This window comes from Aethalodelphis obliquidens, unplaced genomic scaffold, assembly GCF_003676395.1.
Source record: "Aethalodelphis obliquidens isolate GAN/ISIS:26980383/991018 unplaced genomic scaffold, ASM367639v1 scaffold42, whole genome shotgun sequence".
NCBI lineage: Eukaryota > Metazoa > Chordata > Mammalia > Artiodactyla > Delphinidae > Aethalodelphis > Aethalodelphis obliquidens.
The window spans coordinates 9,732,962-9,758,941 of NW_020837986.1; the positions used below are offsets into that span (position 1 = coordinate 9,732,962).

At 49.1% G+C, this 25,980-nt stretch overlaps 1 protein-coding gene across 10 annotated transcripts in view; it reads right to left on the bottom strand.

The window, feature by feature from the left end:
• Positions 1 to 25,980, bottom strand: part of EPB41L1 (erythrocyte membrane protein band 4.1 like 1) — a 127,002-nt gene that overhangs the window by 40,431 nt on the left and 60,591 nt on the right. For all 10 annotated transcript variants that reach the window (XM_027078401.1, XM_027078404.1, XM_027078398.1 and 7 more), the window contains 6 exons: positions 14,984 to 15,174; positions 13,940 to 14,104; positions 11,919 to 12,023; positions 11,270 to 11,312; positions 7,846 to 7,921; positions 2,211 to 2,429 (listed from right to left, as the gene is read on the bottom strand). In XM_027078401.1, the coding sequence (XP_026934202.1) occupies positions 2,211 to 2,429; positions 7,846 to 7,921; positions 11,270 to 11,312; positions 11,919 to 12,023; positions 13,940 to 14,104; positions 14,984 to 15,160 (785 nt within the window). In that variant the 5' untranslated portion in view covers positions 15,161 to 15,174. The remainder of the gene's footprint in view (positions 1 to 2,210; positions 2,430 to 7,845; positions 7,922 to 11,269; positions 11,313 to 11,918; positions 12,024 to 13,939; positions 14,105 to 14,983; positions 15,175 to 25,980) is intronic.

Consider the following 25,980-nt stretch of genomic DNA (forward strand, 5'->3'; position numbering starts at 1 on the left):
CTGGGCCTCCCCGGTCCCTCACCTCTGCTCTCAGAGCCGGACAGTGCACCCCTAGCCCCCGCTTCAGTCCACTGAACTCTCATCTCCTGCCAAAGCTCAGGTCCAGCCTTATTTTCTCCAGGAAGCGTTCAAGGCCTCAGCCGGGAGTCCAGATTTTTGCCTCATTCTGCCACTGGATTAAATGGGGGCCATAAATTCTGTTTCTTCACGACAGTGAAACCACTGTGGATGACACTGCTTATCGTTATCACCCGGGGCTCCTAACTTATTACCCATAAAGGCTACTTTTCGCAGAACTTTGTATCAGAAACCACTTAATCGCCCTTGAGGAAAGGAGGAATCTCTCTCCTTTCTGAAAAGAAGAGTTACGTAATTCATCAAGTTCCTTCTTGGCTTTGGCTGCCAGGAAACTGTACACTCTCACAGCGTTTACTGAGTAACACGTATTGAGTACTACATGCTGGTTACTGTTCCAAGCACTTTACATGTATTAATTCATTTGAATCCTCATAACAGGACTATAAGGTAGATATCGCTATTCCCACTTTATAGATGAGGAAACTACGGCACAGAGAGGTTGAATAACTTGCCTAAGGGCACACAGCTATTAAGTAGCAAAGTCAGGATTTGAATGCAGACAATGTGGCTCCATGGGTCACGTTCCCAGCCACTTCGTTTACATCTGTCTCATAGCCTCAGTTTCCTGTGCTCTGTCTACCTCGGGGAGCTTTTGTGCAGAATACCTGGACGCTGGAAGTCCATCTGCTTTATGTCAAAAGAGCTGTTACAGCTGAAGGGATGGCCGTTAGGATTTCTCCAGCCCATATTGATCTGAACTTCCCCCTCTGAATTATTAGGACTCTTGCGAATCCCTAACACACCTTGCTGCCTACAACAGGGATGACAAAGAACCCAGGCAGACACTGCTAACCGGCTGCACGGTTTCAGTATCCTGCTCAACACAATACAACAGCAGCCGTTACTAGCCAATCAGAGTTGGTGTGCAAGTCTCTGAGAGACACATTTGCCACCCAGACCTCGTGTCCCATCACACCCCAGCAGGCTTTCTTCCCTACGTCCATGATCCCTCCACCTCTGGACCTGGGCCTCTCTCCAGATGGCCTCTCTCCCCAGGACGCAACCCTCCTCATTCCCTCCATCCTTATTAGCAATGTGATAATGTCACCATACCCCCTCTCCCACATGCATGGCACTTTACAGTTTACAACGCACTTCCACGTCATTTATCACATTGGGTTCCCCGACAAGCCTGGACTTAGAGTCCAAAGTACTTCCAGCTTAAAAGGATCATTTAGTTCCAAGGGTCCCCCCAGGGTGCGGGTATCACCCTCACGGCAGGGATTTGGAAATGGGGGATGCATTTTGGTTGTTACAATGACTGAGGGGGTGTTATGGGCATTTAATGCCTGGGGCCCAGGGATGCCACACATCCTGCACGGTGAATTCTCCTGCCCCGAATACCAGTAGTTGAGAAACACTGATAATCTAAGTCCTTATTAGTCCTTATACAGGTAACAAATGGGGCTGATGGGTTAAACACCCAGCCCATAATCACACAACCAGTTAACTATCTTCTAACTCCTGGCACAAGCTGCTTTCCACTGCACAATCAACTACCCAACCCCTCAAATCACAGAGCAACAGTAATAGCCACCATGCAGTGTGTCTCTAATATGCACCATTTAGCCCCTCCAGGACCCTACAGCATAGGTTTTATTAGCGCCCCCATTAAACAAATGAGGAAACTAAAGCACAGGCAAGTGAAATGACCAGCCCGAGATCCTCCGGTTAGAAACAGACAAAGCCAAAAGGTGAACCAGACGGTCTGGCTTTAGAATGTAAACTTTTGAACTTTATGCCCGGAGACATCAGGACACTTACCCAGGGACACACAATCATTATTATCATCTCCAATTGGCAGTTAAAGAGACCGATTCTCAGAGGCCAAGGACAGGGAATTACCATACCAGTACAAGAGCTTAAGAACCTGAAGTTCCAAGCAGTCATTTAAGGTCACATAGCAAGTTACCATCATTCCCATCTGATGAGATGATGTGCTCTCAGACACACCTCACGTCAACGGCAGAGCCAGGTGGGGTACTTACAGCATACGATCCGGTGGCCTAGCCAGGAAGGTTCTGGCCAACAGGGCAAGGAGCAAGGGGAGGGCTGGGCGGAGGCCCTCTCACCTGTACGTCTTGTGCAACTCCATGATCCTTTCTTCCAGCTCCCGGGTCTGGTTAGGGGCGAAGCGGAGCTCGCTGACATAGTTGCCCACGTGTTCCTCAGCATCATAGTCACCCAGCTCAGCCTGCACGGCATAGGAGCCCAGCAGGGCATGCGTGACGAAGGAGCAGGGCAGGCGGCCTGTGATGATGTCCGCCCGCAGCTGCAGGCACAGGTAGTATCTGGACATAGGGGAGAGCTGGCATGGGCACGGGGGCCACTCCCTCCCTAGATTCCCCCAAGCACAGCTGCCCACCGATCCATCAGCACCAACTGATCAACGCTCAGCGCAGCAGAAGAGAAATGTTCCCAGACACTGGCATGTCGTGTGTTAATACTTTGGGTGTATCCTAGAAGATGGTTATGTAACATTTCGTGCAACGTTAAGCATTTTTGTTCATTTCTAAGTTTGAAGGATTTTTCCTACTATAGGAACATTTTCGATTTCTAACTCATTTTCAAGCTAAATTAGGACTGCTTTGCTGGTTTAACCATTTTTTAAAAATGTGATGTATTTTTAATTATACTATTAATATACTCTTATTGTGGGAAAAATGTAAACTTTAGAGATAATTCTAAATTTCCTCTTGATGTCCATTCTCAGTCCTAACTCCCTCCCCCAGAGGTCACTCCTGTTATCCCTGTGGTGTTTAGACCTTTTTCCTCCGTGGACATATAGAAATGCATGTGGTTTTCACACGATCATCTCCATGGATGTAGAAAAAGCATTTGATAAAATTCAACATCGATTCATGATAAAAACTCTTATGAAACTGCGTATAGAGGAAACATATCTCAACATAATAAAAGCTACTTATGGCAAACCCATAGCCAATATAATACTCAACAGTGAAAGCTGAAAGCCTTCTCTCTAAAATCTGGAACAAGACAAGGATACCCACTCTCATCACTTCTATTCAACATAGTATTTCAAGTCCTTGCTACAGCCATCAGTCAGGAAAAAGAAATAAAAGGTATCCAAATTGGTAGGGAAGAGGTAACACTGTCATTATACGCAGACGACATGATACTACATATAGAAAGCCCTAGAGACGCCACACAAAAACTGCTAGAACTGACAAATGACTTCAGCAAGACAGCAGGATACAAGGCTAACATACAGAAATTGGCTGCATTTCTTTACACTTAACAATAAAATATCAGAAAGGAAATGTAAAAAAAAAAAATCCCTTTTATTTATTTTTTTAATCTATGGTTTTTATTTTTAATTTCTGAATGCATCCAAGTGCTTCAAAATTATTAAAACTGAAACGTTATACAGCAAGAAAAAAAAAGACTTCTTTCTTGCCACCATGGAACAAGTTACCAATCCACTACATGCAGAAGCTCCATTATTGCTGAAAAAATCCCTTTTAAAATAACATCAAAAATAAAATAAAATACTTAGGAATAAACCTGACCAAGGAGGTAAAAGACTTATATGCTGAGAACTATAAAACATTAATAAAGGAAACTGAAGATGATTCAAAGAAATGGAAAGATATCCCATGCTCTTGGATTGGAAGAATTAACATTGTTAAAATGGCCATACTACCCAAAGCAATCTACAGATTTAAGGCAATCCCTATCAAATTACCCAGGACATTTTTCACAGAACTAGAATAAATAATCCTAAAATTTATATGGAACCATAAAAGACCCAGAATTGCCAAAATAATCCTGAGGAAAAAGAACAAAGCAGGAGGGACTTCCCTGGTGGGGCAGTGGTTAAGAATCCACCTGCCAGTGCAGGGGACATGGGTTAGAGCCCTGGTCTGGGGAGATCCCACCTGCTGCGGAGCAACTAAGCCCATGCGCCACAACTACTGAGCCTACACTCTACGGCCCATGAGCCACAACTACTGAAGCCCGCCCGTGCTCTGCAACAAGAGAAGACACTGCAATGGGAAGCCCGCACAGTGCAATGAAGACTCAATGCAGCCAAAAATAAATAAATAAATTTTTAAAAAAGGAACAAAGCAGGAGGCATAACCCTCCCAGATTTCAGACAATACTACAAAGCTACAGTAATCAAAACAGCATGATATTGGCACAAAAACAGACATATGGATCAATGGAACAGAATAGAGAGCCCAGAAATACACCCACACACCTATGGTCAATTAATCTTCGACAAAGGAGGCAAGAATATACAATGGGGAAAAGACAGTCTCTTCAGCAAGTGGTGTTGGGAAAGTTGGACAGCTGCATGTAAACCAATGAAGTTAGAACACACCCTCACACCATACACAAAAATAAACTCAAAATGGCTTAAAGACTTAAATACAAGACAGGACACCATAAAATTTCTAGAAGTGAACATAACAAAACATTCTGACATAAATCGTACCAACATTTTCTTAGGTCAGTCTCCCAAGGCAATAGAAATAAAATCAAAAGTAAACAAATGGAACCTAAACAAACTTACAAGCTTTTGCACAGCCAAGGAAACCATAAACAAAACAAAAAGACAACCTACGGACTGGGAGAAAATATTTGTAAATGATGTAACCAACAAGGGCTTAATTTCCAAAATACATAAACAGCTCATACAACTCAATAACAAAAAAAACAAAACAACCCAATCAAAAAATGGGCAGAAGACCTAAATAGACATTTCTCCAAAATGACATATAGATGGCAAATAGGCACATGAAAAGATGCTCATCATCGGTAAATATTAGAGAAATGCAAATCAATACTACAATGAGGTACCACCTCACACCGGTCAGAATGGCCATCATTAAAAAGTCTACAAATAACAAGTGCTGGAGAGGGTGTGGCAGAAAGGGAACGCTCCTACACTGTTGGTGGGAATGTAAATTGGTGCAGCCACTATGGAAAACAGTACGGAAGTTCCTCAAAAAACTAAAAATACAGTTGCCATATGATCCAGCAATCCCACTCCTGGGCATATATCCAGAAAAAAACTGTAATTAGAAAAGATACATGCACCCCTAGGTTCACAGCAGCACTACTTACATTAGCCAAGACATGGAAGCAATCTAAATGTCCATCGACAGATGAGTGGATAAAGAAGATGTGGTACATATATACAATGGAATATTGCTCAGCCATAAAAAGAATGAAATATTGCCATTTACAGCAACATGGATGCAACTAGAGATTATCATACTAAGTGAAGTAAATCAGAAACAGAAAGACAAATACCACATGATATCACTTACATGTGGAATCTAAAATATGACACAAATGAACTTATCTATGAAACAGAAACAGACTCACAGACATAGAAAACAGACTTGCGGTTGCCAAAGGGGAGAGGGGGTGGGGGAGGGATGGAATGGGAGTTTGGAATCAGCAGTTGCAAACTATTATATATAGAATGGATAAACAACAAGGTCCTACTGTATAGCACAGGGAACAATACTCAATATCCTATAATAAACCATAATGGAAAAGAATATGAAAAAGAATATGTATATATGTATATATAACTGAATCATTTTCTGTACAGCAGAAATTAACACAACATTGTAAATCAACTATACTTCAATAAAATAAATTTTTTAAAATGCATGTAGTTTTGGTTCATGGGTGTTTTTACCATGTAAATGTTATCAAATGCTATATCTGCCCACACAGCTTGCTTTCTCACTCCCAACCATGTGCCTTAGAGCCCTTCCCATGTCAGCACACGTGACCCCTTTATTCATTTTAACTTCTGCACCATATTCCACTGTCTGGACTAACCTGTTTGTCAATGTTTTCTCAAAACTTTTTTATTTGGCTCCAGCTCTAAATGAATTGTCCAAATTGGTTTAAAAGAAACATTTCCAACCACTAGGCCATGATTTTTTTTATAACTTTCATGCACACTTGGATGATTTTACAACTTTTAGAACCATTTCAAAGCACTTTTTATTGCTTTTTAAGTTACTGTGTAATTTTTTTTAATATTCCAGTTCATGCTAAGCCTACAATACCTCCTTGCCCACTTTGCTATGTTTCATCATTTTTTTTTCCAATGACTTGTTTCTTTTCCTTTTAAGTGGCTTTTACTTAGTATAGTTTTTACTGCTCCACGACATTATTCTGCAGTCAGAACTGAAGCTCTGGCCAAAAGTACAATACATGTGGCCTCAGTGTGTGCTCAGAGCCACGGCAGAGGCTCAGAGCCAGCAGCTGCTCAAACATTACAGGCATCGAGTGTGGGCTTATAAGCATTTCATTCAAAAGTCTCCAAATTCAGAAATCATATCCAAACACACTGATCAGTCTTTCATTTCAGTCACTTTGTCATTCTGACCCGTTTATTTGGGTTCTAAATATTTTTGACTAAATCAGCTGCTACTACCACCCCATCCTCTGAGGCCAGCCACACCGGGCAGGGCTAACTTCCTTCCTGGTGTCCCTAGAGGCCCAATGTCCAGGGACCAGCACAAAGAGGAGAGGGACCAGTGGGCAAGACCAGGGGATGGGGGCTGTATTGGTCTAAAGCTCTCAGCCCTTTCGGGAATGAAGTTTAGATCCTGCTGCTGCCACCTTGGCCCCAAGCTGACCTCAGGGATTAGAGCGGGGCTAATGAGGCCAAGGCCTCAGGTCTGATCTATTCCAGGGATATCTGTTTTATCTCCCAAGGCCAGAGTCCGTATCTTGACCTTGGCCCATTGCCTGGCAAATGGCAGAGCTTAAGAAGGGACCCAATGGGAGACAGAGGATGGCTTAGTAGCTCCCTCTCCTGCCGTAGGAATAACTCCAAGCCACATCCTATGGTTGGTGGGTGTTTAGGGCCCAGCACAAGGATGACACAGCCCCAGGATATTGTAAAGTAAGACTATCTCTTTGGAAGGGGCTTAGATAAAGAGAAAGGCCCCTCCCTGTTTTGGATTTCAGAGGCAGGATGAGCCCCATGGAAGCTCTCATCCTGAGAGATGCTTTGCACCCCCTTCTAATCGTTAAGCCTTGTTATCTACTGGCACTGAGGCACAAGGCCTGCACCTACAATCCACGTTCACCCCAGCGGCCTGGGCTTGCCTCCCTGGGGTGGTCACATGCCTCATTTGACTCCCACTCGCCTGCCATGTGCACAGAGTAGCACACAGGACCAAACTCCCACTTGCAAAGGCATCTGTGTTCTAATCCCTCCTACCCCCAAAGTTAAAACCTGGCGGTCCAGCCAGCACATCGGCCTTCAGACATGTCTGCTTTATCCTACCCAGAGATGGCCCACCCCATGCTTTTGAAGAGTTTAAATTAGTTGCCAATATTTAAAAAGTGTGGTTTTTACCCTCAAATCTCTAGCTTCACTCCAACTATCAGGCCTGGTTCCCACATGGCAGTGACTGCCCGAGCAGAACGGCAACTGTTTTAAGTGGCATCTGTCCTCTTGAATTCACACTGAGCCCCACTGTTCCCTGTGACACCTCCCCCTCTGAAGTCAAGGGTCAGTTGCCATCGACCACTCCATTTGCATCACTTTCTCTTGCACTGAGTTGGCTTCCCTTGTTGATGCTGTCTGCCTGGCCTCAGTAGGCATCTGGGTTTGCACCTGCCATCATGTACCCATATACCACTTTGTGTCTCCCAGGGCTCTGTGTCCATCCCCCTCCACCACCACCCCTCCCCAGCCCTCACCTTGTGATGTCTTCTGTCAGCTGGGCAGGGTCAGGGGGGTAGAACTTGACTGTGAAGGCAAAATTCCAGGGGCTGCCTGAGAGGAGAAGATGGAGGAGAGATCAGAGAGGGCCCATCTCCCCCATGGGTGGCCCAGATGCACCATGCCATGGGCAATTTTTCAGTCTTCCCATAAGAATCATCTTAGGACAGTCTTCCCATAAGAATCATCTTAGGACATCTTAGGACAATAAGAGAGGCTGGCACATTATTCCCACTTGACAGATGAGGAGACTGAGGCCCAGATTAACAGACTTGTGAACTAGCAGTGGGAAGGAAGGTAGAAAGAAAGACAACAATGGTGCATGCCAGACATGCCGTTAATTACTTTACAAACATTGCTTCATTAAACCTCACAACATCCCTGTAAGTAAGCCCTTGATAATGATTATCCCCATTTTGTAAATGAGGACGGTGAGGCCCAGGCAGTAAAGTGGCCAGTCCAAGGCCACAAGCTAGGAAGTGGCAATGCTGAGGTTCAGACCCAGGCCACCTGGATCCAGAGCCCATGCTCTTCCCTCTGCACCAAAGTCTGTGCCCCAGGACATCCATGGGAAGATAATTAATCTAGAAAATACCACATTAAACAGGCTTCCTAACTTTGGACTTCTCAGAGCCCTCACTCTGCTACTGTGCATTGCACCTCTTGAAGGGGGACATGCATTCAAGAGTTCCCAGAATCCATCTGACCTGTTGCATCTATTTGTCACAGGGCATCCTTCCAGATTAAAGTTTCTCAGGAAACATGTTGCAAAACTCTGCCCTATATAATGGTGACTCCATCTCAGATGGCAGAATTGGATTATAAACAAGACCCAAAAGCAAATATAATGGGCTAAAAGTAACAAAGAACATTTCCCAGGGATAAATGTTAACCTCCACGTTTAGATATGAAAAATCAATGGTACACATTTACAAGGTAGAGAAAAATAAACGCTGCGGTTTCGGCTGGAAACAAGCTCTGCAAACCAAGAAGAGGGATGACCACTTAAGAAGAGGGGGGAGGGAGGAGGCCTTGATGAAAGGCCATAATCCAGAACAACGGTCAGACCACCCCTGGGACATTTTGGGCTCCATGCTCTAAAGGGACCTCTGACAAAGTGAGAAAGAGAGACCCATCCAGGGCAGGGCTGTGGACAGGAAGGGCTGGAGGCCATGCCATCACTACCATCCTGTCCCTGCAGGCACCACCATCTTCACCCTACAGCTGTCATGTCTCCAACACTTACTAAGTGCCAGTCGCTTGGCTTGCTAAGAACTTTACACGTGTTTTTGGAATTTAATCTTTATAGTGATCCTGAGGTAGACTTTCCTTTTAATAGATGCAGGTTTTGAGAGGTTAAGTCATTCTCCCAGGATCACCCAGCTAGTCAGCGATAGAAAACAGGTCTAGCCTCTGATCATATGACTCCACAACCTAGGCTCCTGACTGCAGCTGACTCCTTGGAAACAGCAGCCTCAAGGGGAAACAATCCCTGTCTCAAGAATAACAATGGGGGAGTTCCCTGGTGGCCTAGTTGTTAGGATTCCGGGCTTTCACCGCCATGACCCGGGTTCGATCCCGGGGAGCTGAGATCTCACAAGCCACACAGCACAGCCAAGAAAAAAAGAGAGCGAGAGAATAATGGTAACAATTAATAATAATAATAATGGCTAATACAAACTGGGTGTTACTATGGGCAGGCACCTTTTAGGTGTTGAACACCTAATAACTCATTTAATCCTCACAACAACCCTAAAGATAAGGGTTACCCCCACTTTACAGATGATGAGGCACAGAGCAATTAAATAACACGAGAAGCAGTGACGGAGTCAGGATTCAAATCCAGGCAGTCTACTTCCCGCATCTGTCCTTTCAACCATCACACCAGATTGCCTCCTACTATGTGAAGCACCTACTATGTGCTGGCTGTTGTCCACACTCACATCACTGAACCTTCATCCCCACCTAGTGAGGCAGTAATCACTAATCCACGTGCTAGGGAGATGCGGGAATCCAGAGAGGTGGAGGAATTGCCCCCAGTGCCCTAGGTGATGGGCCCTGAGATTTGGGAGGAAATATACCCAACTCTGAAGGCCAGGACATAAGGACTCAGGTGCCACCTTTAGAAGGTTGGAGTTGTCACAAATCAAGAAAGTGGGTAAAAAATTGCTCTGTGGGGGCCCCAGAGGCCAGAACTGGGGCGAGTGGGTGGAGACTGCAGGGGTAGGAAGAGAGACTGTGGCTTTACTAAATAAAGGAGGGAGCCCTGCTCCTTCATAACCCAAGGGGATCACTTCTTGCCCTGGGGAGGGAGTCGAGACCCAAAGATTCTGTCAGCAGCTTCTCTTTTCTAAGGTCCTGGTCCTTCTCAAACACTCTCAGCCACTGTGTGTGTTCTGATTCTTTCAGGCATGAGAGCCAGGCCTCCCAGCTGGGCTGGGGTTCCTGGGGACAGCATAAAGGTCAGGCCTAGGACCCTGTTGGCCCCAGAGAGGGGGGCTCTGTCCGTGAGCCTGCCTCTTTATCTCCAACTTACAGGAGGCTACAGCCCCCTCCTGCATAGTCAGCTGGCATCCCTAGGCCCAGCTGCCTGCTGTCACGGCAACAGGCTTGGCTCTAGCTTTCCAGCCAGGGGACCAGGAAGCCCAAGCACAGCCGAGGGGAGGAGCCCCCAGTGGAGGCATCACTGCCTCTAGGCTCCAAGTCCCCACTCACCGCATGCCCCCTGGCTGAGGCCACCTACCTCCCCCTTCTGGCGTTTGAAGGCTGCCCCGCCCCCCTCCCAACCCTTTTTTCCTCTGGGCCAGAAAAGACAGGTTTTTGGCTTGCTCATCTGTCTTTGACCCAGGCCCTGAAAAGAGTGCAGGATGGTGCCAGGGGGCCAGGGCTCAAGACCTGGCGTGGCCCATACCTCACTCTGTGATCTTGGGTAAACAACTGCCTCTTTCTGGGCCTCAGTCACCCATCATTAAACACAGGACACATTCACTCCTCTCAGCTGGCAGTGGCCTAGAGTACTGTGGGGACAAGGATTCTGAGCTGAGTCAAAGGTCACTGATCACCGAAGCCTGCACTGGCCCTGGACAGAAGGTGGCTGTTTTGAGGCCATCGGTCTGTCCCCTTGCCCTAGATGACTCTGCAGGTCCCTTCTAGGGCTGACGTCCTGAAGGCAGCTGTGATCCCTCTGCTAACCTGCTGGGTGACTCCTCTTGTCCAGGCCTCAGGCTCCTCATCTCTAAAACAATACCCTGCCTTCCCCAAGATGTGCCACACACAGCAAACGAACTCACGGGTCCGAACGCACTTCCCAAAGGAGGAGGGAGCAGCGCACCTAGGGCCCTCAAGGCCCGGAGCCCCCCCGCCACCTTCCACTACCAGTTCCAACCACAGCAAGCCACTCACTCCGGATCTGCTTCTTGATTTCCTTGGAGGGGTCCAGCCAGTTCTGTAGGAGAAGATAGAGTTCTTTAGAGGGAGATGGAGGAGGGGACTTGGGTAGGGCTAGGAGAGAGAAACGTCCCGAAATGGCCTGCCAACAGCCCCTTAGCTGGGAACACCCTTCCCTGGCTGAGCTGTCTGGGTCCTTTCCCCCGGGACTGGGAGGTGAGGGAATGAGGCCTGGCTTCACTCAGGGTTTGGGACCCGGGGCCCTGGGCCTGGCAGTGCTTGGAGGCAGCATGGTGAACGGGTAATGCAGCTGCAGTGGGATTGGTGGGAAGAAGGAAACTCGGGCAGGAGTTTCCCAAGGGTGGGGAAGAGGGGCTGGGGGGTGAGTGCCTCAGCTCCCACAGGAAGCCATGCCACGGCTCTCCAGATACCCATCTGGGGCTGACTTGCAGGCCCCCAAGGAAGGGGCACAGGGGAGACAGAGAACTGAGGATGGACAGGGCAGGGTGAACCCTGGAGGCGTGCAGACAGAAGGTACCTAATGAAGATCTGAGGACTGATGGAAGCCATGGGATGTGGCCAGGCCAATGGGGGCCTAAGGGAAGAGACCCCACCACCACCCAGGGCAGGCCTTCCAGTCAGCCCCACTCCCCAGTCCAGGCACCTTCTGGCTGTCGGCATCACAGAAGGTCAGGCCAAAGTAGTCCTTCTCCAGGAGGTTGAGGTGCTCACAGACCAGGTCAAACAGCACCTGGCCCCGGCCGTGTTTCTGAAGAGAAGAGCAGAGCTGCCGTGAGGCCGGAACACACCTCAGCATGGGGCGGGGAGACGCCCCAGGCTCCACCAGGACGACCTGAAAACCTGCAAGAGGTTTCCAGCATCTGGGGAGGATCTCAGCACTCCTGCCACCCACCTGGCTCTGCTCTCCAAGTCCTAAGGAATCCTGGGGGGACACTAATGCCTAGCCCATCAACTGCCTTCTTCCAAGCCCTCCTGGGGCCCTCCTAGAACTCAGACCTGCTTGGGGGAAAGCCAGAGTGGGGTCGGGGAGTGACTGATTTTTCCTTCCTGTACAGTGATTAGGAGAAACAGGCTAAGTTGGACCCAAGGAGCAGAAAACCAAAAGTCTGAGTTTTGAGTGTGAGAGGAAGAGACAAGCCACCTGACATGTGAGGGACATGGGCAGGGGAGGAGGGGAGGGCCTGGGACTCAGGGTCACAGCATGACTGTCCTCCACTGGCCCCTCCCCTTACACTAAGGGAGCATCACCTCTACCCAGGCAGCAAGTGAGGTTCCACAGGGGCTCACAGAGCCTAAATCAGCCTCAGCTGCAAGCAGCACTGTTCAAGCCACCTTCTCCCCCCAACTCCCATCAGCAAGGCGTGGTACCTCTCTGAACACCACCTGGGCCTGAGGATTCAGAAGGACAAAGCCCAGAACCTGGCTGGGTACCCCAAACCCACAGGGGTGAGGATGAGCATCGATAAAGGGATCACGGGGCAGGGGGCGCGCGAAGCAGTCACTACCCAAAGAGGCAGCGGACTCCAGGGAGCAGGTGAGGTCCCTGCAAGGTCTGGCTAGGTCACTGGGGACTGGCACCAGGCCTGAATGTGGGGAGCAGCTGGGAAACCAAGGGATTCCTGAGCCTGGAGGAGAGCTTCAGAGAGAGTGGCCTTGGCCAAACCCTTCCACTCTTCTAGGGTAACTGAAACAGCACCTTGGGGCCACCATGGGCAGGAGGAAAGAGGGAGAAGATATCCCTTTGTTTTGCCCAGGAGTAGGCAAGATGTCCACCCTGCAACCTTTCTATGGAAGAAATAAACATTAAAAAAAAAAACAAAACCCAACCCGGCAAAGACGACAGAGCCAGCCTCCCAGGTCTCAGAAGTCGGTCCCTTAAGACCAGGGATCGGGGGAGAAAGGGAGGTGGGTCCTGTAACTCTTAGCAGTAAAGCCACCCTCTGGACTCTTCCATACACGTGGATGGGCCAGGAATGGTGCCTGGACCGGGGAAGAACCTCGAAGGGGGCGAGTGAGAGCTTAGAATTCGGGTGGGAGTTCCAGCCTGTACAGGAAAGGGAGATGCTACATGTGGGACCAGGAGGGCTGACCCCAGAGAGGAGGTGTCTGCCCAGCCACCCACTGTGGGCCAGAGCCATGCCACAGGGTGTCTCCACAGCCTGGGGGGGAGGGTCCTTCCAATGGGCCACCTCCCTATGCCTGGGGGACGCCTCACCATGGAAGCCTCGAGTGACCAGTTTGTCCTGGTGCCCTGGATAGGGTACTTCACAGGGAGAAGCCTTCTCCACACCCATTATATACATGAAAATGATTCTGGTTGAAACCTCAGCGTCTGCTGGGTGAGATGAAAGAGCCCAGGTCCTACCAGGCTACAGATCAGCCCCGAAACGGTGACTCCTTGCCGAGGTACAGCCACCCTGATTCCTGGCACCAGCCCTGTGCCTCGCCTAACACTATCTGCAATGAGAAGAGCCCTCTGCGGGCCTCAGTGCCACCATCTGTGCAAAGGAGGGCTGGCTGGGTCATCTCCCCAGGACGCGGCAGTCGGTCCAGGCCTCCTTGAAGAGTGGATGCCCTCTGGCTTGGCCCAGGCTGCGTGCGCACAGAGGCCTGTCCTGGCTCTCAGGACGGTCGACCAAGGACGGGGCCTGTGGTGCTCCCTACCTCCACCTCACACTCATACTCAGAGGCATCGAGCAGAGTGACTCGGCAGACGGCACTCTTGTATTTCTTGGCAATCTTCTGGGGCGACTTCTGGGCCTTGCTGGGCGTGGTCCTCTCCGACAGGCCATCGGCCTCCCCGAAGTCCTTCTCCTCCATGTCTAGGCTCTACAGGTCCAACCAAGGGAAGGGTTTAGTCAGCGGGCTAGAAACCATAGCTTTGCGTCCAAATGAGATGCAATAAGGATGCAGCTGGGGCTCAGACAGACCCCAAAATGAGAGCCACTGCCCCCTAAGACCCCCCAGGTGACCACGGTCAATGGTGGGTGTGTGCAGGAAGAGAGCCAGAGCTTCTGCGTACAATGGGTGGGCTCATACGAGGGGTCCACTGCTCCCCTGCAGGCGGGAGCTGTCCTATCTGCCGAGAACAGTGCATGAGTGATCAGGACGTGGTCTCCTCCTCCTCAGTCTGTCACTGGGTCTAGCATGGGGCTGGGACTGATCTAGTGGAGGGAAGGGAGGTCAGAGCCCTGCCCACTAGTCCTAACTCTGTCACTGACACCCTCAATGACCTTGGCCAAGTCCCTGCCCTCTCTGGTCCAGCTGTGAATTCGGGGAGGTGTGAATTCAATGGCCAGATGAACCCCCAAGTCCTCTGTCTCTTTTTAGGGTGATGAATTTTGCTCTGCAGTCACCCTGGGCTTGCCCCGCTAGAATGGACCGCCTTGGGGGATAGGAAAATAAGGTTGAAAGAACACTGATTTTCAAAATCAGATCTAGATCTGACTTGCACTTCTGTCGCATTATAGCAATGTGACTTGGGTAACTCACTTCATCCTGCTGAGGCTCTGTTTCCCCAGGTGTAAAATGGGGAAATCAATAGTTACCTTCTTAGGTCTCAGAGAATTAATTATAGAAATGAACACTATGCCCCCTGCACAGTGCTTGGCATGTAATGGGTCAATAATACATCTCAGTTTCCCTGTTGCCTCCCTTCTGGAGGACTGGCTGGGCAGGAAGAGGGATCCCGTGCTCTCAGGCACACACCTGTTCGGCAGGCCGGGCGTCCTGATGGGGCGGATGCTTCTCATTGGAGTTGGCCTCGGGATGGCCGTGGCCTGCGGGGGTCACAGGGGTAGTAGCTGCAGCGGCCGCCTCAGGCTGCTGCGGGGCCTCCTCCTGAGCCTTCTTCACCTCAGAATCTGGGCCTGTCTCTGTTGTCATGGTGACCAGCACGCCTGCATTGGCACAAAGGAGAGAGCACGTGATGGGGGAGAGGGGCAGCAGTGGTGCGACAGAACGGTGCGAGGGGCACAGGAACCACACGTGGAGAGAGACAGATGGAGACAAACGGACAAAGAGCCACAGAGAGAAGGAGGAGGGAGGGAGGGAGAGACAGAGGAAGTGAGGATGGGGACAGAGTCACGAGAAGTGAGGGCTCGGTGGCAACAGCCGAGGTCACAGACCCCCACCCACCCTTGTGCCATATAGCTCCTCAGGGACTCCAAGCTCTTGGCCCAGGTCTGGAATCAGGGCCCTTCCTAAGGGCAAGGAGAGTCTCTCCATGGCGCCCCACTCTGCCAAGAGCACCAGGGACAGTCAGTGACCACCTCCAGGCAGGCCCTTGGCCAGGCTGTCTCTCCCACTACAGCACCTGGCACACGGTAGTCCCTCAATCAATCAACCCAAAGAGCCCTGTGCTCCTGGCCTTTCCAGCCCTGACATCCGACAAGGCTCTTCATGCCCCAAGCCTCAATAATTCCTGCCCCCTGACTTCACAGGGATGTTGTCAGGATGTACTTAAAGGGATAACGCAGGAAGGTACTCTTAAAAAACGCATAGCCCTGATGATGTCAAAGTCAGGCGAACTGGACTCGGGCTCCACATCTGCCACAAATGGGCCGTCGGCTGGTCTCACTAGGACTCATCCAAAAAGCGAGGGACTTAGAAATTATCTCTGCAACCGACTATTCTTATCATTTCCCCCTCAGAGCAGGAAGTGAGGAGATTTCAGAGAATCAAGGACCTGTTGCCCAGCTGCTCTTTGGAATAAGCAAATTGCAAAGAGAGAAAAGGAGCGAGAGAAAGAAAGAAAGAGAGAGAAAGAAAGAATGGCATGGCCCCATTTTTATATTAAAAAAAATACCAATAACCTCAACAATACATCTTTGTGTTTGTACACATGTAGTAAAAGGTCTGAAAGGAGAACCAAACTGTTAAGAGAGGTTAATAATTCAGAAGTAGATAGAGGAAAAAGAGAGAGGGTGCGATAAGAGAGGGAGCTTCATTTTTTACTTCATACACTTTGGAATTACTTGTATAATTTAAAAAATACATCTATATTTTTTTAACCCATGTTGTTTGTTTGTTTGTTTTTAGGAAGGCAAAAGCACCCATTTCTGACCCCCATGGATCAAAACAAACCTCTCAAAAAAAAAGAAATTTGGAGCTAAAACCGGGTAACAGAGAAATGAGCAGGAACCCGCACCCCTGAGTCTAAAGCCTTCCTCCGAATCCATCATACTAAATGAGAAAGATCCAGATGAGACTTGGCAGGTCCCTCCCTCACCCCACCCACCACGGGGCCTTGGATGGGCAGTTAGACAGACAGACACAGGATTCACCCTGGGCTGTGCACATGCTCCAAGCCCCAGCCCCACGTTTCCTTTTTATTCTTCAGTTTCTCCCCCTGCCTTCCAGGGGCCACCAGCCCCACCCAAAGCAAGGGGCACTGGACAGAAAGTCAGGGGCCCTGAGCACCCCACTCAGCCACCCAACATCTCTAGGGCCCTAGAGAGGTCACGAGCATCCTCAATTCCCACCTCGTGGATAATGAGTGGAACACTTTGTAAGCTGGAGCTCATAGCACAGATGAGAGGGTCTGTTGTTACAGATGCCGCCGTTAAGAAGATGAGGAGGAAGGGAAGGTCTTGGTCCACATTGCCTCAACCCCACCCAAAAATGCTTTCCACTCACGTCATTACCCCGGGCTTTAAGGGTATAATTTAAAGCCATAGTTAAATAAAGGCTCTCTGTTGCTTATATGACACTAAGTGCTGACTCTGTGCCAGAGCTCAAAGCAAGAAGAGCTGCTCAGGGGGGCTCACAGCCTCATGGTGTCAAACTGAGACATATCTGCCTGGCTCTGGCTTTCTTCTAAGCCCTCACTGGAGGATATCAGCCATAATGCTAGATAAGGCTTACAGGGAAGAGCCCTTAAAATAAATGCCTGCTTAATTTTGCTTCCAAAAAAAAAAAAAAAAAAAAAACAGAACCCATAGACTAATCTGTATGTTTTGTGCTGGGAGAAGCAGAATCCACATGCCCCTCATGGGTCCAGGGAGCCCAGCGCATCTACTCCCACCTCTGCCTCAGTCTGATTTCAGCCCGTACTCTCTGAACCTTCCCTGGGCCTGCATCATCTTGGAAATAGCCAGGAGAGTAATCGTAAATAAATATCCCAGTCTTTCACCACCCAGGTCTCCAGCAGAGGCTGCTGGCACGACTGCCTGGTGCTGGGAGAACCTCAGAGGAAAGGAGCTGGAAGCCTTCTGAGATAATTAGTCTTCTCCTCTTCTTTTACAGGTGAGACACAGAGAGCAAAAGAGGCTTGAGTGGGACTTCCCTGGTGGAACAGTGGTTAAGAATCCGCCTGCCAATGCAGGGTTTGAGCCCTGGTCCAGGAAGGTCCCACATGCCGTGGAGCAACTAATCTTGTGTGCCACAACTACTGAGCCTGCGCTCTAGAGCCTGTGAGCCACAACTACTGAGCCCATGTACCGCAACTACTGAAGCCCGAGCGCCTAGAGCCCATGCTCCGCAACAAGAGAAGCCACCACAATGAGAAGCCCGTGCACCGCAACGAAGAGTAGCCCCTCTCGCTGCAACTAGAGAAAGCCCACGCACAGCAACAAAGACCCAACGCAGCCAAAAATAAATAAATTAATTAATTAAAAAAAAAAAAAATATATCATGGAAGGGACTTCCCTGGTGGTCCAGTGGTTAAGAATCCACCTTTCAACGAAGGGGATGTGGGTTCAATACCTGGTTGGGGAACTAAGATCCCACATGCCGCGGGGCAACTAAGCCTGCGCCCTGCAGAGCCCGCACGCCACAACTGGAGAGCCCATGTGTCCCAACTGCTGAGCCCATGAGCTCTGGAGCCCGTGCGCCACAACTAGAGAGAAGCCCACGTGCTGCAATGAAATATCCCGTGTGCTGCAGCTAAGACCCGATGCAGCCAATAAATAAATATATATATATATTTTTTAAATCATGGAATCATGGAAAATTTTCACCAGAGTGAAAAAGCATGATACACAACAGTTTGTACAGATTGACCCTAGTTTGATTAATGCACACATATAGTGCCAGAAATTTCAGCCAAGTATATTAACTATGGTTGCTTCTAGAAGGCAGGTCTACAAATCATTTTTTTCTTCTTTCTGTTTCACTGTAGTTCTCATTTTCTTCTACTATACTTGGAGATTTCTTGAATGATTTAAAAAAACTAGAAGTTAAAAAATAAATTTTTCCAATGCACATGGCCTGGTATGACAGGATGAGAAAGGGATAAATAAAATCTGTTTAAATTCTAAAAAAAGTTATGAATTAAAAAGAAAAATCACATCATTATTTTTTAAACCTATGATGAGATCCTTCTGTATCTCACAAATCCAGGGATAACGGCATGGTTCTCTCACTGGGGCACAGAATGCGAGCCAAGAACCTGGCCTTGGCTTCTACCACAGCCAGTCACGTGGGCACGGTGCTGCCCAGGCCCAGGTCAGCACAGACTGATGGAGCCCGCTGTGCGGTCAAGCCGGCCAGGCACCGTAGGGGACCCGGAGGGACATGTGCTGGTTCCCGTGGAGCTCATCGCAACACGGGAGGATGATACTCACCCAGGATGTGACTTAGATTTGCCAGTGTACATTTCAGCCTCTAGAAGATTCTGGGACCTGGTGATCAGGAGTATGGCCTGGAGTTCCCAAAGAAGACTTAGAGGGTAGGGAGTGCAGGGTGAGGGAGCTAGGTTTTGAAAAAAGGGAGAATCTAGACAGGAGATGGCAGGGAGGGCATTTGGGCTGAGTCACTACGCAGGCAAACGCCCAGATGTGGGAATAAGTAGGGCTGTGCGGAGGACAAGGAGGAGCCTTGACATCCTGACTCCTTGGAACAAGAAGCCTATAAAGGTGAGCTCCACCCAGCCTGGTAGGAGGGACAGGCTGGAATCAGGGAGAAGGGAAGGAGTGCGGTGGGGGGATGGGGGCTGGCAGCTTTGCAAGAGTCAGAAGTGTTACTCTGCTGGAAAGGGCAAGACTCCCATTGCTGAGCCACTGCGGGCCAGGCCCAGCATCAGGGACCCCATACACAGTCATCTCATGGACCCCTCCATGCAGGGCAGCAAGGCAGAGGGCAGACCCAGGTCAGTCAGACCTAGACACGGAGCCCGGCTCCACCACTAGCTCAGTCTGGGACCTTGGGCAAGAGACTTCACTCCTCTGAGCCTAGGTCACCTCACCTATAAAACAGAGATAGTCTTCCCTCCCTCTCAGGGGGGTGATGGAGATTCAGGAAAATAACATAAAGACGGCACCCAATAAAACAACCCTGAGAGGGTCCAGAATTACGAGCAGTAATGGGAAGCCAGAGTGGGGAGTGGTCTGCGAAGCAGGAGTTTAGAAGTGGCCACCCAGGGACTTCCTTGGTGGTCCAGTGGCAAGACTCCATGCTTCCACCGCAGGGGGCACGGGTTGAATCCCTGGTCGGGGAACTCAGATCCCACATGCTGCATGGTGCGGCCAGAAAAAAAACAAAAAAAAAGAAGTGCCCACCCAGAACAGATGGATAGAGGGAGACAGAGGCCAGCAAAGCCTAACTGATGACACTAACATATGAAAACCCAAATGCACAGGATTAGAAAAGGGAAAGGTCAGCCAGAGAGGTAAATTCTGACAGTGCCTGCGCCAGCCCTGTCTGGAAGAGAGGGGCCCAGTGAGGCCCAGCATGCTTGCCTGGCCCCCTCTGGGGCCAGCTCAGCAGGCTGTCAGCCTCTGATGCTCTTCAACATTGCAACCACTGGCTGGATCCCCGGGTTTGCCTTCCGGAGTCACTAAGCAGCCTTCAGACGCTGTGGCTTTCCGTCTCGGTGGCCTGAAGGGGGAGGGTGTCCTTGCCCAGAAGAGGCAACATCCACTTGGCTTGCAGTTGTACCTCTCATTAAAAATGAATCGACCGGTTTATACATCAAGCTGTCCCACCAGGGTTCGCATGACTCAGCATCTCTGAGCCCAGTAAATTGGATTTGTTCTTTTTCTCCATCCCCACTTCCGTCCAGGTCCAAGCCACTCTCAGCTCCTGCCTGCATGGCTGCCCTACCTCTTCCATGGCCTCCCTGTAGCCACTCGGGCCCTCTTAGGGTTTATTCTCCACAGAGCAGCCACAAGGATTTCTTCAACCCTCCATTGGATGCCCTCTTTAAAACCTCCAGGACTTCCCTGGTGGCGCAGTGGTTGAGAGTCCGCCTGCCGATGCAGGGGACACAGGTTCGTGCCCCGGTCCAGGAAGATCCCACATGCCGCGGAGCAGCTAGGCCCGTGAGCCATGGCCGCTGAGCCTGCGCGTCTGGAGCCTGTGCTCCGCAACGGGAGAGGCCACAACAGTGAGACAACCACGTACCGCAAAAAAAAAAAAAAAAAAAAAAAAAAAAAACCCCCAATGACCTCCCATCAAAATAAAACAGAAATTCTTTATCAAAGCTCCGAGTCCCTGCACACAGCCCCTGCTTCAGCTCCCACTACTTCCCCACCCCTATTGCCACCATCACTGTGATGACGGTGTCACACTGGCTTTCTGTCTGCACCTCAGCCACGCCAGGCTTGCCCCTGTCTTGGGGTTGCCCTTAATGGTCCCTCTGCAGGGACTGTGGACTTGTCCCCTGTCTCTTGACATCTCTCACCTTTCAGATCTCAATCTATGTGCTCCTTGACCACTCTGTCTAAAGTGGGTCCCTCCTTCTATTTTTTTTGGTTATAGCTGGTTTTTCAGTTTTGCTTTATTTTGTTTTTGCCATTTTAACCATTTTTAAGTGTAACAATTCAGGGGCATTAATTACATTCACAATGTTGTACAACAACCACTGCCACCTATTTCCAAAATTTTTCATCACCCCTCAAACAGAAACTCTGTTCCCATGAAGCAAGCATGCCGGGTTTGGTTTTTTCATAAGTTCACAAACGGAACTTATATTGATTGACTGACTGACTTATTTCTTTCTATTTCTCCTCTAGAATATAAACTCCACAAAGACAAAAATTTATCTGTCTCAGGAATTCCCTGGCTATCCAGTGGTTAGGACTCTGCGCTTCTACTGCAGGAGGCCTGAGTTTGATCTCTGGTCAGGGAACTAAGATCTCACAAGCTGTGCAGCGTGGCCCAAAAAAAAAAAAAAAAAATTTATCTGTCTCATTTACCATTTTCCCCAGGGCTTAGCGCAGTTCTTAATAAATAACAACAATAAAGCTAACATTTATATAGAGTTTGCTATTTACCAGGCACTGATCTAAGCATGTTACATCAATTAACTCATTTAATCTTCATAATAACCTATAATGGGTACTCTTAACATCTCCATTTTACAAAAGAAGAAACTAAAGCACTGAGAAGTGACGTAACTTGCCCAAGATCACGCAGCCAGTAAATAGTGTCAGAATTCAAACCCAGGGAGTCTGGAGTCAGAGGGATGGGTAGATGGATAAATGGAAAAACACATGGGTGATGGGTGGATGGGACACCAATGAGACAAGTCTAGAGACCTGGGCTGCATTCACCTCGGGAGCCTTTCTGGCTACCAGCCAGCCAGCCTGTCCTGACAACTTATCAGACCTTACGCAGCTGACTTTTCCATCCAAACTCCTGATTATTTTCCTCCTGATTTTACTGATGAGGACACAGAGACCCAAAGAGGTCTACCGATTTGCCCAAGGTCATAAGGTGTGCCAAGTCTCTCTGGCTCCAAAGTCTGTCCCACTACATGACATTTCAGCAGCCTCAGGGGGTTCGTGCTGAATAATTTCTCCCAGGGGTGAAGCTGGCTAAGGAAAAACTTCCCAAGATTGAAAGGCAAATACACTTGGAAGAGCTGAATTCAAAATCGGGACCACTGTTTCTTGTTTCAGTTCTGCCACTTCCTATCTGATGGGCCTTGGGTGAGTCACTTCCCCTTTCTGAGCATCAGTTTCCCCATTTGTCAAATAAGGACGAGAGCTCCTGTCCTCCCACTTCAGAGCAGGGCTGTGTAGAGCAAGGATGTTTCAGAGAACAAAAGGACTTTGAAACACAAAAGTTACAGTCACGCTAAAGACAAGGGAGAGTATATCACAGATGTTTATGACATGTGTACCGGAAGTGTGTCTTTGCATACATACACGTAGCAATGAAACAGCATGGGGGCACACACAGCCACGAGTGCCCGTGGTCATGAACAATCACTCCCTAGCCAGGAAGGTTCTGTTCTAAAGCTGAGACACTGACGACTTCTACCCAGGTGTTTGTGGGAATGCTGAACCAGGTACGAACTAACGGTAGGAAGGAGTGGAGAGAGAAAGAAATGGACAGGGTGTGGAAAACACCAAAACAAAGAGAATGCTAGGCAGAAAGTGAGATTCTTCTGTTCTGAATGATGTTTTCAATGATCAGAGTTACCAGGATAATCCTTCTTTCTTTGGGGGAAACCAGGGAGTACATCTTCCCCGTCCCCCTACAACCATCTCCTGGGCTGCTGGTCCTCATCTGCACCCCTAGAACCATGCCCTGCTCAAAGAAGCGGGAGGATGAGCCCTTGGACTACCCTTTGAACTCCCTTGCCTGCTAACCTCTGGTTGCCTTTGGCCAATGGGAGTCACTGGCAGGAGGTCAGAGGGTGGAAGCAGAGAGGGACAGGGGTATATCTTCCCAACTGCCCTTCCTGTGGTTCTGGTGGTGGCTGAACCCCCGCTCTGTGACAGCTCCTTGCACAGGCCCAGCCATCGCTGAATTCTGGTAACACTATTCCCTCCCTCTGTTCATTCAGGCCAAAGGGAGGTAACAGCTTCTGTCACTGTGAGTTTGCGGGTACCCCTTGTGGGTTCCCTTAACCCTGCTCGCAGCTTTATTAACTTCTCCAAGTTGAAGCATCTGAGTGGAATTCTGTTTTCTGCCAGAATCTGACTGATACACCACCTGACCCTAAATAGATATACGAATTAGAGAGGGAGGGCAGGAGAAATTGGGAAGAGGCAGTCAAGTCTAGTGGTTAAGGATAAAATAGGAGGCTGGAGACCTTGAACACTCCCTTAACTTCCCTGTGACTCAGTGTCTTCATCCATAAAACCACGATGATAATCTCACCCACTTCACAGGTTTACTATGAAAACAGAATCGGACCATGCCCGTAAAGCACTTACATGCCAAAACCCACAGTTAGTGCTCAAGAAATATTAGAAATTCTCATCTTGAGTTCTGAGTCTAAAGGCTCAAACGTTAACAATACCATTCCCTTAGAGCAGGAATTTTTGGGGCTTTTTAAAGGGGGTTCTCTGTGTTACACAATTTTTCTACTATGAGCATGTATTACTTAGGAGTCAGAAAAGAAAAAGAAAAGAATTAAAAGAAAAAACGCCGTGAGAGAGAGAGAGAGAGCCTACTCTCCTTCCCCTCTGGGGATGATGGTAATTGCCACCGGGATCTCCCCAGTACGGAACATTCACTTCCTTGAGTGACAATCTCCCGGTGGACATGAATGAAATGACCGCCTGTGAGGAGGGAGGAGGGGGACTGTGCCGCCCTACCAGCCGGTCCCCTAATGGAGTCAGAGGCGTGGAAACAGGAGCTGGGCCTGCAGTCATCCCCACTGATGCTCAGGTCCGCACACGGCAGTGGGGAGACGGCAATTTGTCAGAGCCCTGCGGTACCCATGGGCACCGCATTAAATAAAACCAAGCAACGTGAAGAGGCTGCCACCCGTCAGCACTGGCTTCTTGCCCAAAGGTTTCACGTGCCACCGCGGAGCCACAGACTGACGTGCAGTTGTAGGCCGGGGACCACATGACATGCCCAGAACTGCAGAGTAACAGCATCAGAAAGGGGAAATGCCTCCCACTTGGACCACACTGAAGACTGCAAAGGCAGACAGAGATCTCCCTCTGGTGGGACATCCTCTGAGAGCTGGACAATGAGCTTCCAGGTTTCGTCTCCTGTGAGCTCCACAAGGGTCACCCGAGATAGGTAGGTTTATTCCCCAGGCAGGCTCAGCTGGCCAAGGTCACACAACTACTCAGTTTGAGTAGAGCCAGGATGTGGACCCAGGTCTGCTGACTCACAGCCCCATGCCCTTCCCCCTCGATCCTGCTACATCCCACCACCTCCGACTTGCTGTCAACCACGTAACCAAAGCTACCGTTGCTCTGGATGTAGAAATAATAACAGCAGTATCAACCTCTCCCACATGCAGGGTGCTTTACAATCTAAAAGATCCGTTTATTATCATCATTCGCTTGGACCTCACCAATCAGCAGCTGGTGAGAGGGAGCACGGAGCTGAAGTTACAAACATGGGCTTTGGAGCAGTGTCCTTGCCTCCTCGGGTTCCGGGCTCCGCTGAGAAGGGAGGCGAGGAGGGGAAAGAAGACGGGAGAAGCAGCAGACCATCCTTGGCAACGCTTCGTGGTCTCGCAGTTTCTGAATCTCTCTCAGTTGATTTTGTTTAAACGCTAGGAAATTTCATTGTCAGCGTTATTCCGAATAGAGTAAAATTGGAAACAACTTCACATGTCCATCAACCCCCTGTTGATGGCCAAATGAACTAGGATTTATCCATTGAAAAATGAATTACAGAGGCTTCCCTGGTGGCGCAATGGTTAGGAATCCGCCTGCCAATGCAGGGGACAGGGGTTCAAGCCCTGGTCCGGGAGGATCTCACATGACGCGGAGCAACTAAGCCCGTACACCACAACTACTGAGCCTGCGCTCTAGAGCCCGCAAGCCACAACAACTGAGCCCACAAGCCACGACTACTGAGCTCACGTGCCACAAATACGGAAGCCCTCAGGCCTAGAGCCCGAGCTCCGCAACAAGAGAAGCTACCGCAATGAGAAGCCCGCACACTGCAAAGAAGAGTGGCCCCTGCTTGCCGCAGCTTGGGAGAGCCTGCATGCAGCAACGAAGACCCAACACAGCCAAAAATACATTAATTAATTAATTAATTTTAAAAAAAAGAAAAATGAATTACAAAAGTATTACATATCTATTGTGAACATTTTTGAGATGGATTTCATATACATTGACAGGGAAAGATGTCAGCCTATAGAATGAAAAAATGTACATTGTAAAACAATAATGCAAGCTATGGTCCCATTCTGGTTGTATGTTTACGTAGGCATAGAAGAAACTTCCGGAAGGACCCGCATCACACTGTTATCATCGGCTACTTCTGGAGAAAAGGATTTTGGTTGGGGAGCCACGGAGAGAATATGCTTCTGAATTATTAGGATTCTTCACATAAATCTTTTGTAATTAAAATGAAAGAAAAAGGGGGCTTCCCTGGTGGCGCAGTGGTTGAGAATCCTCCTGCCAATGAAGGGGACATGGGTTCGAGCCCTGGTCCGGGAAGATCCCACATGCCGTGGAGCAACTGAGCCCGTGCGCCACGACTACTAAGCCTGCACTCTAGAGCCCACGAGCCACAACTACTGAAGCCCGTGCGCCTAGAGACCGTGCTCCACAACAAGAGAAGCCATCGTAATGAGAAGCCCGCGCACCGCAATGAAGAGTAGCCCCTGCTCGCCGCAACTAGAGAACACAACTAGAGAAAGCCCACGCACAGCAACAAAGACCCGACGCAGCCAAAAATAAATAAATTTATAAAAGTGGAAATGTGGCCTTAAATTCTGGTTTAAAAAAGAAAGAAAAAGTAAATATAATATTTTTAAAAAAAAAGGTTTGTTTGGATCAGTCATTTACTTCCCACAGTACCTGCTGTAATGCCATTTCTGCCTGTTCTCTTCC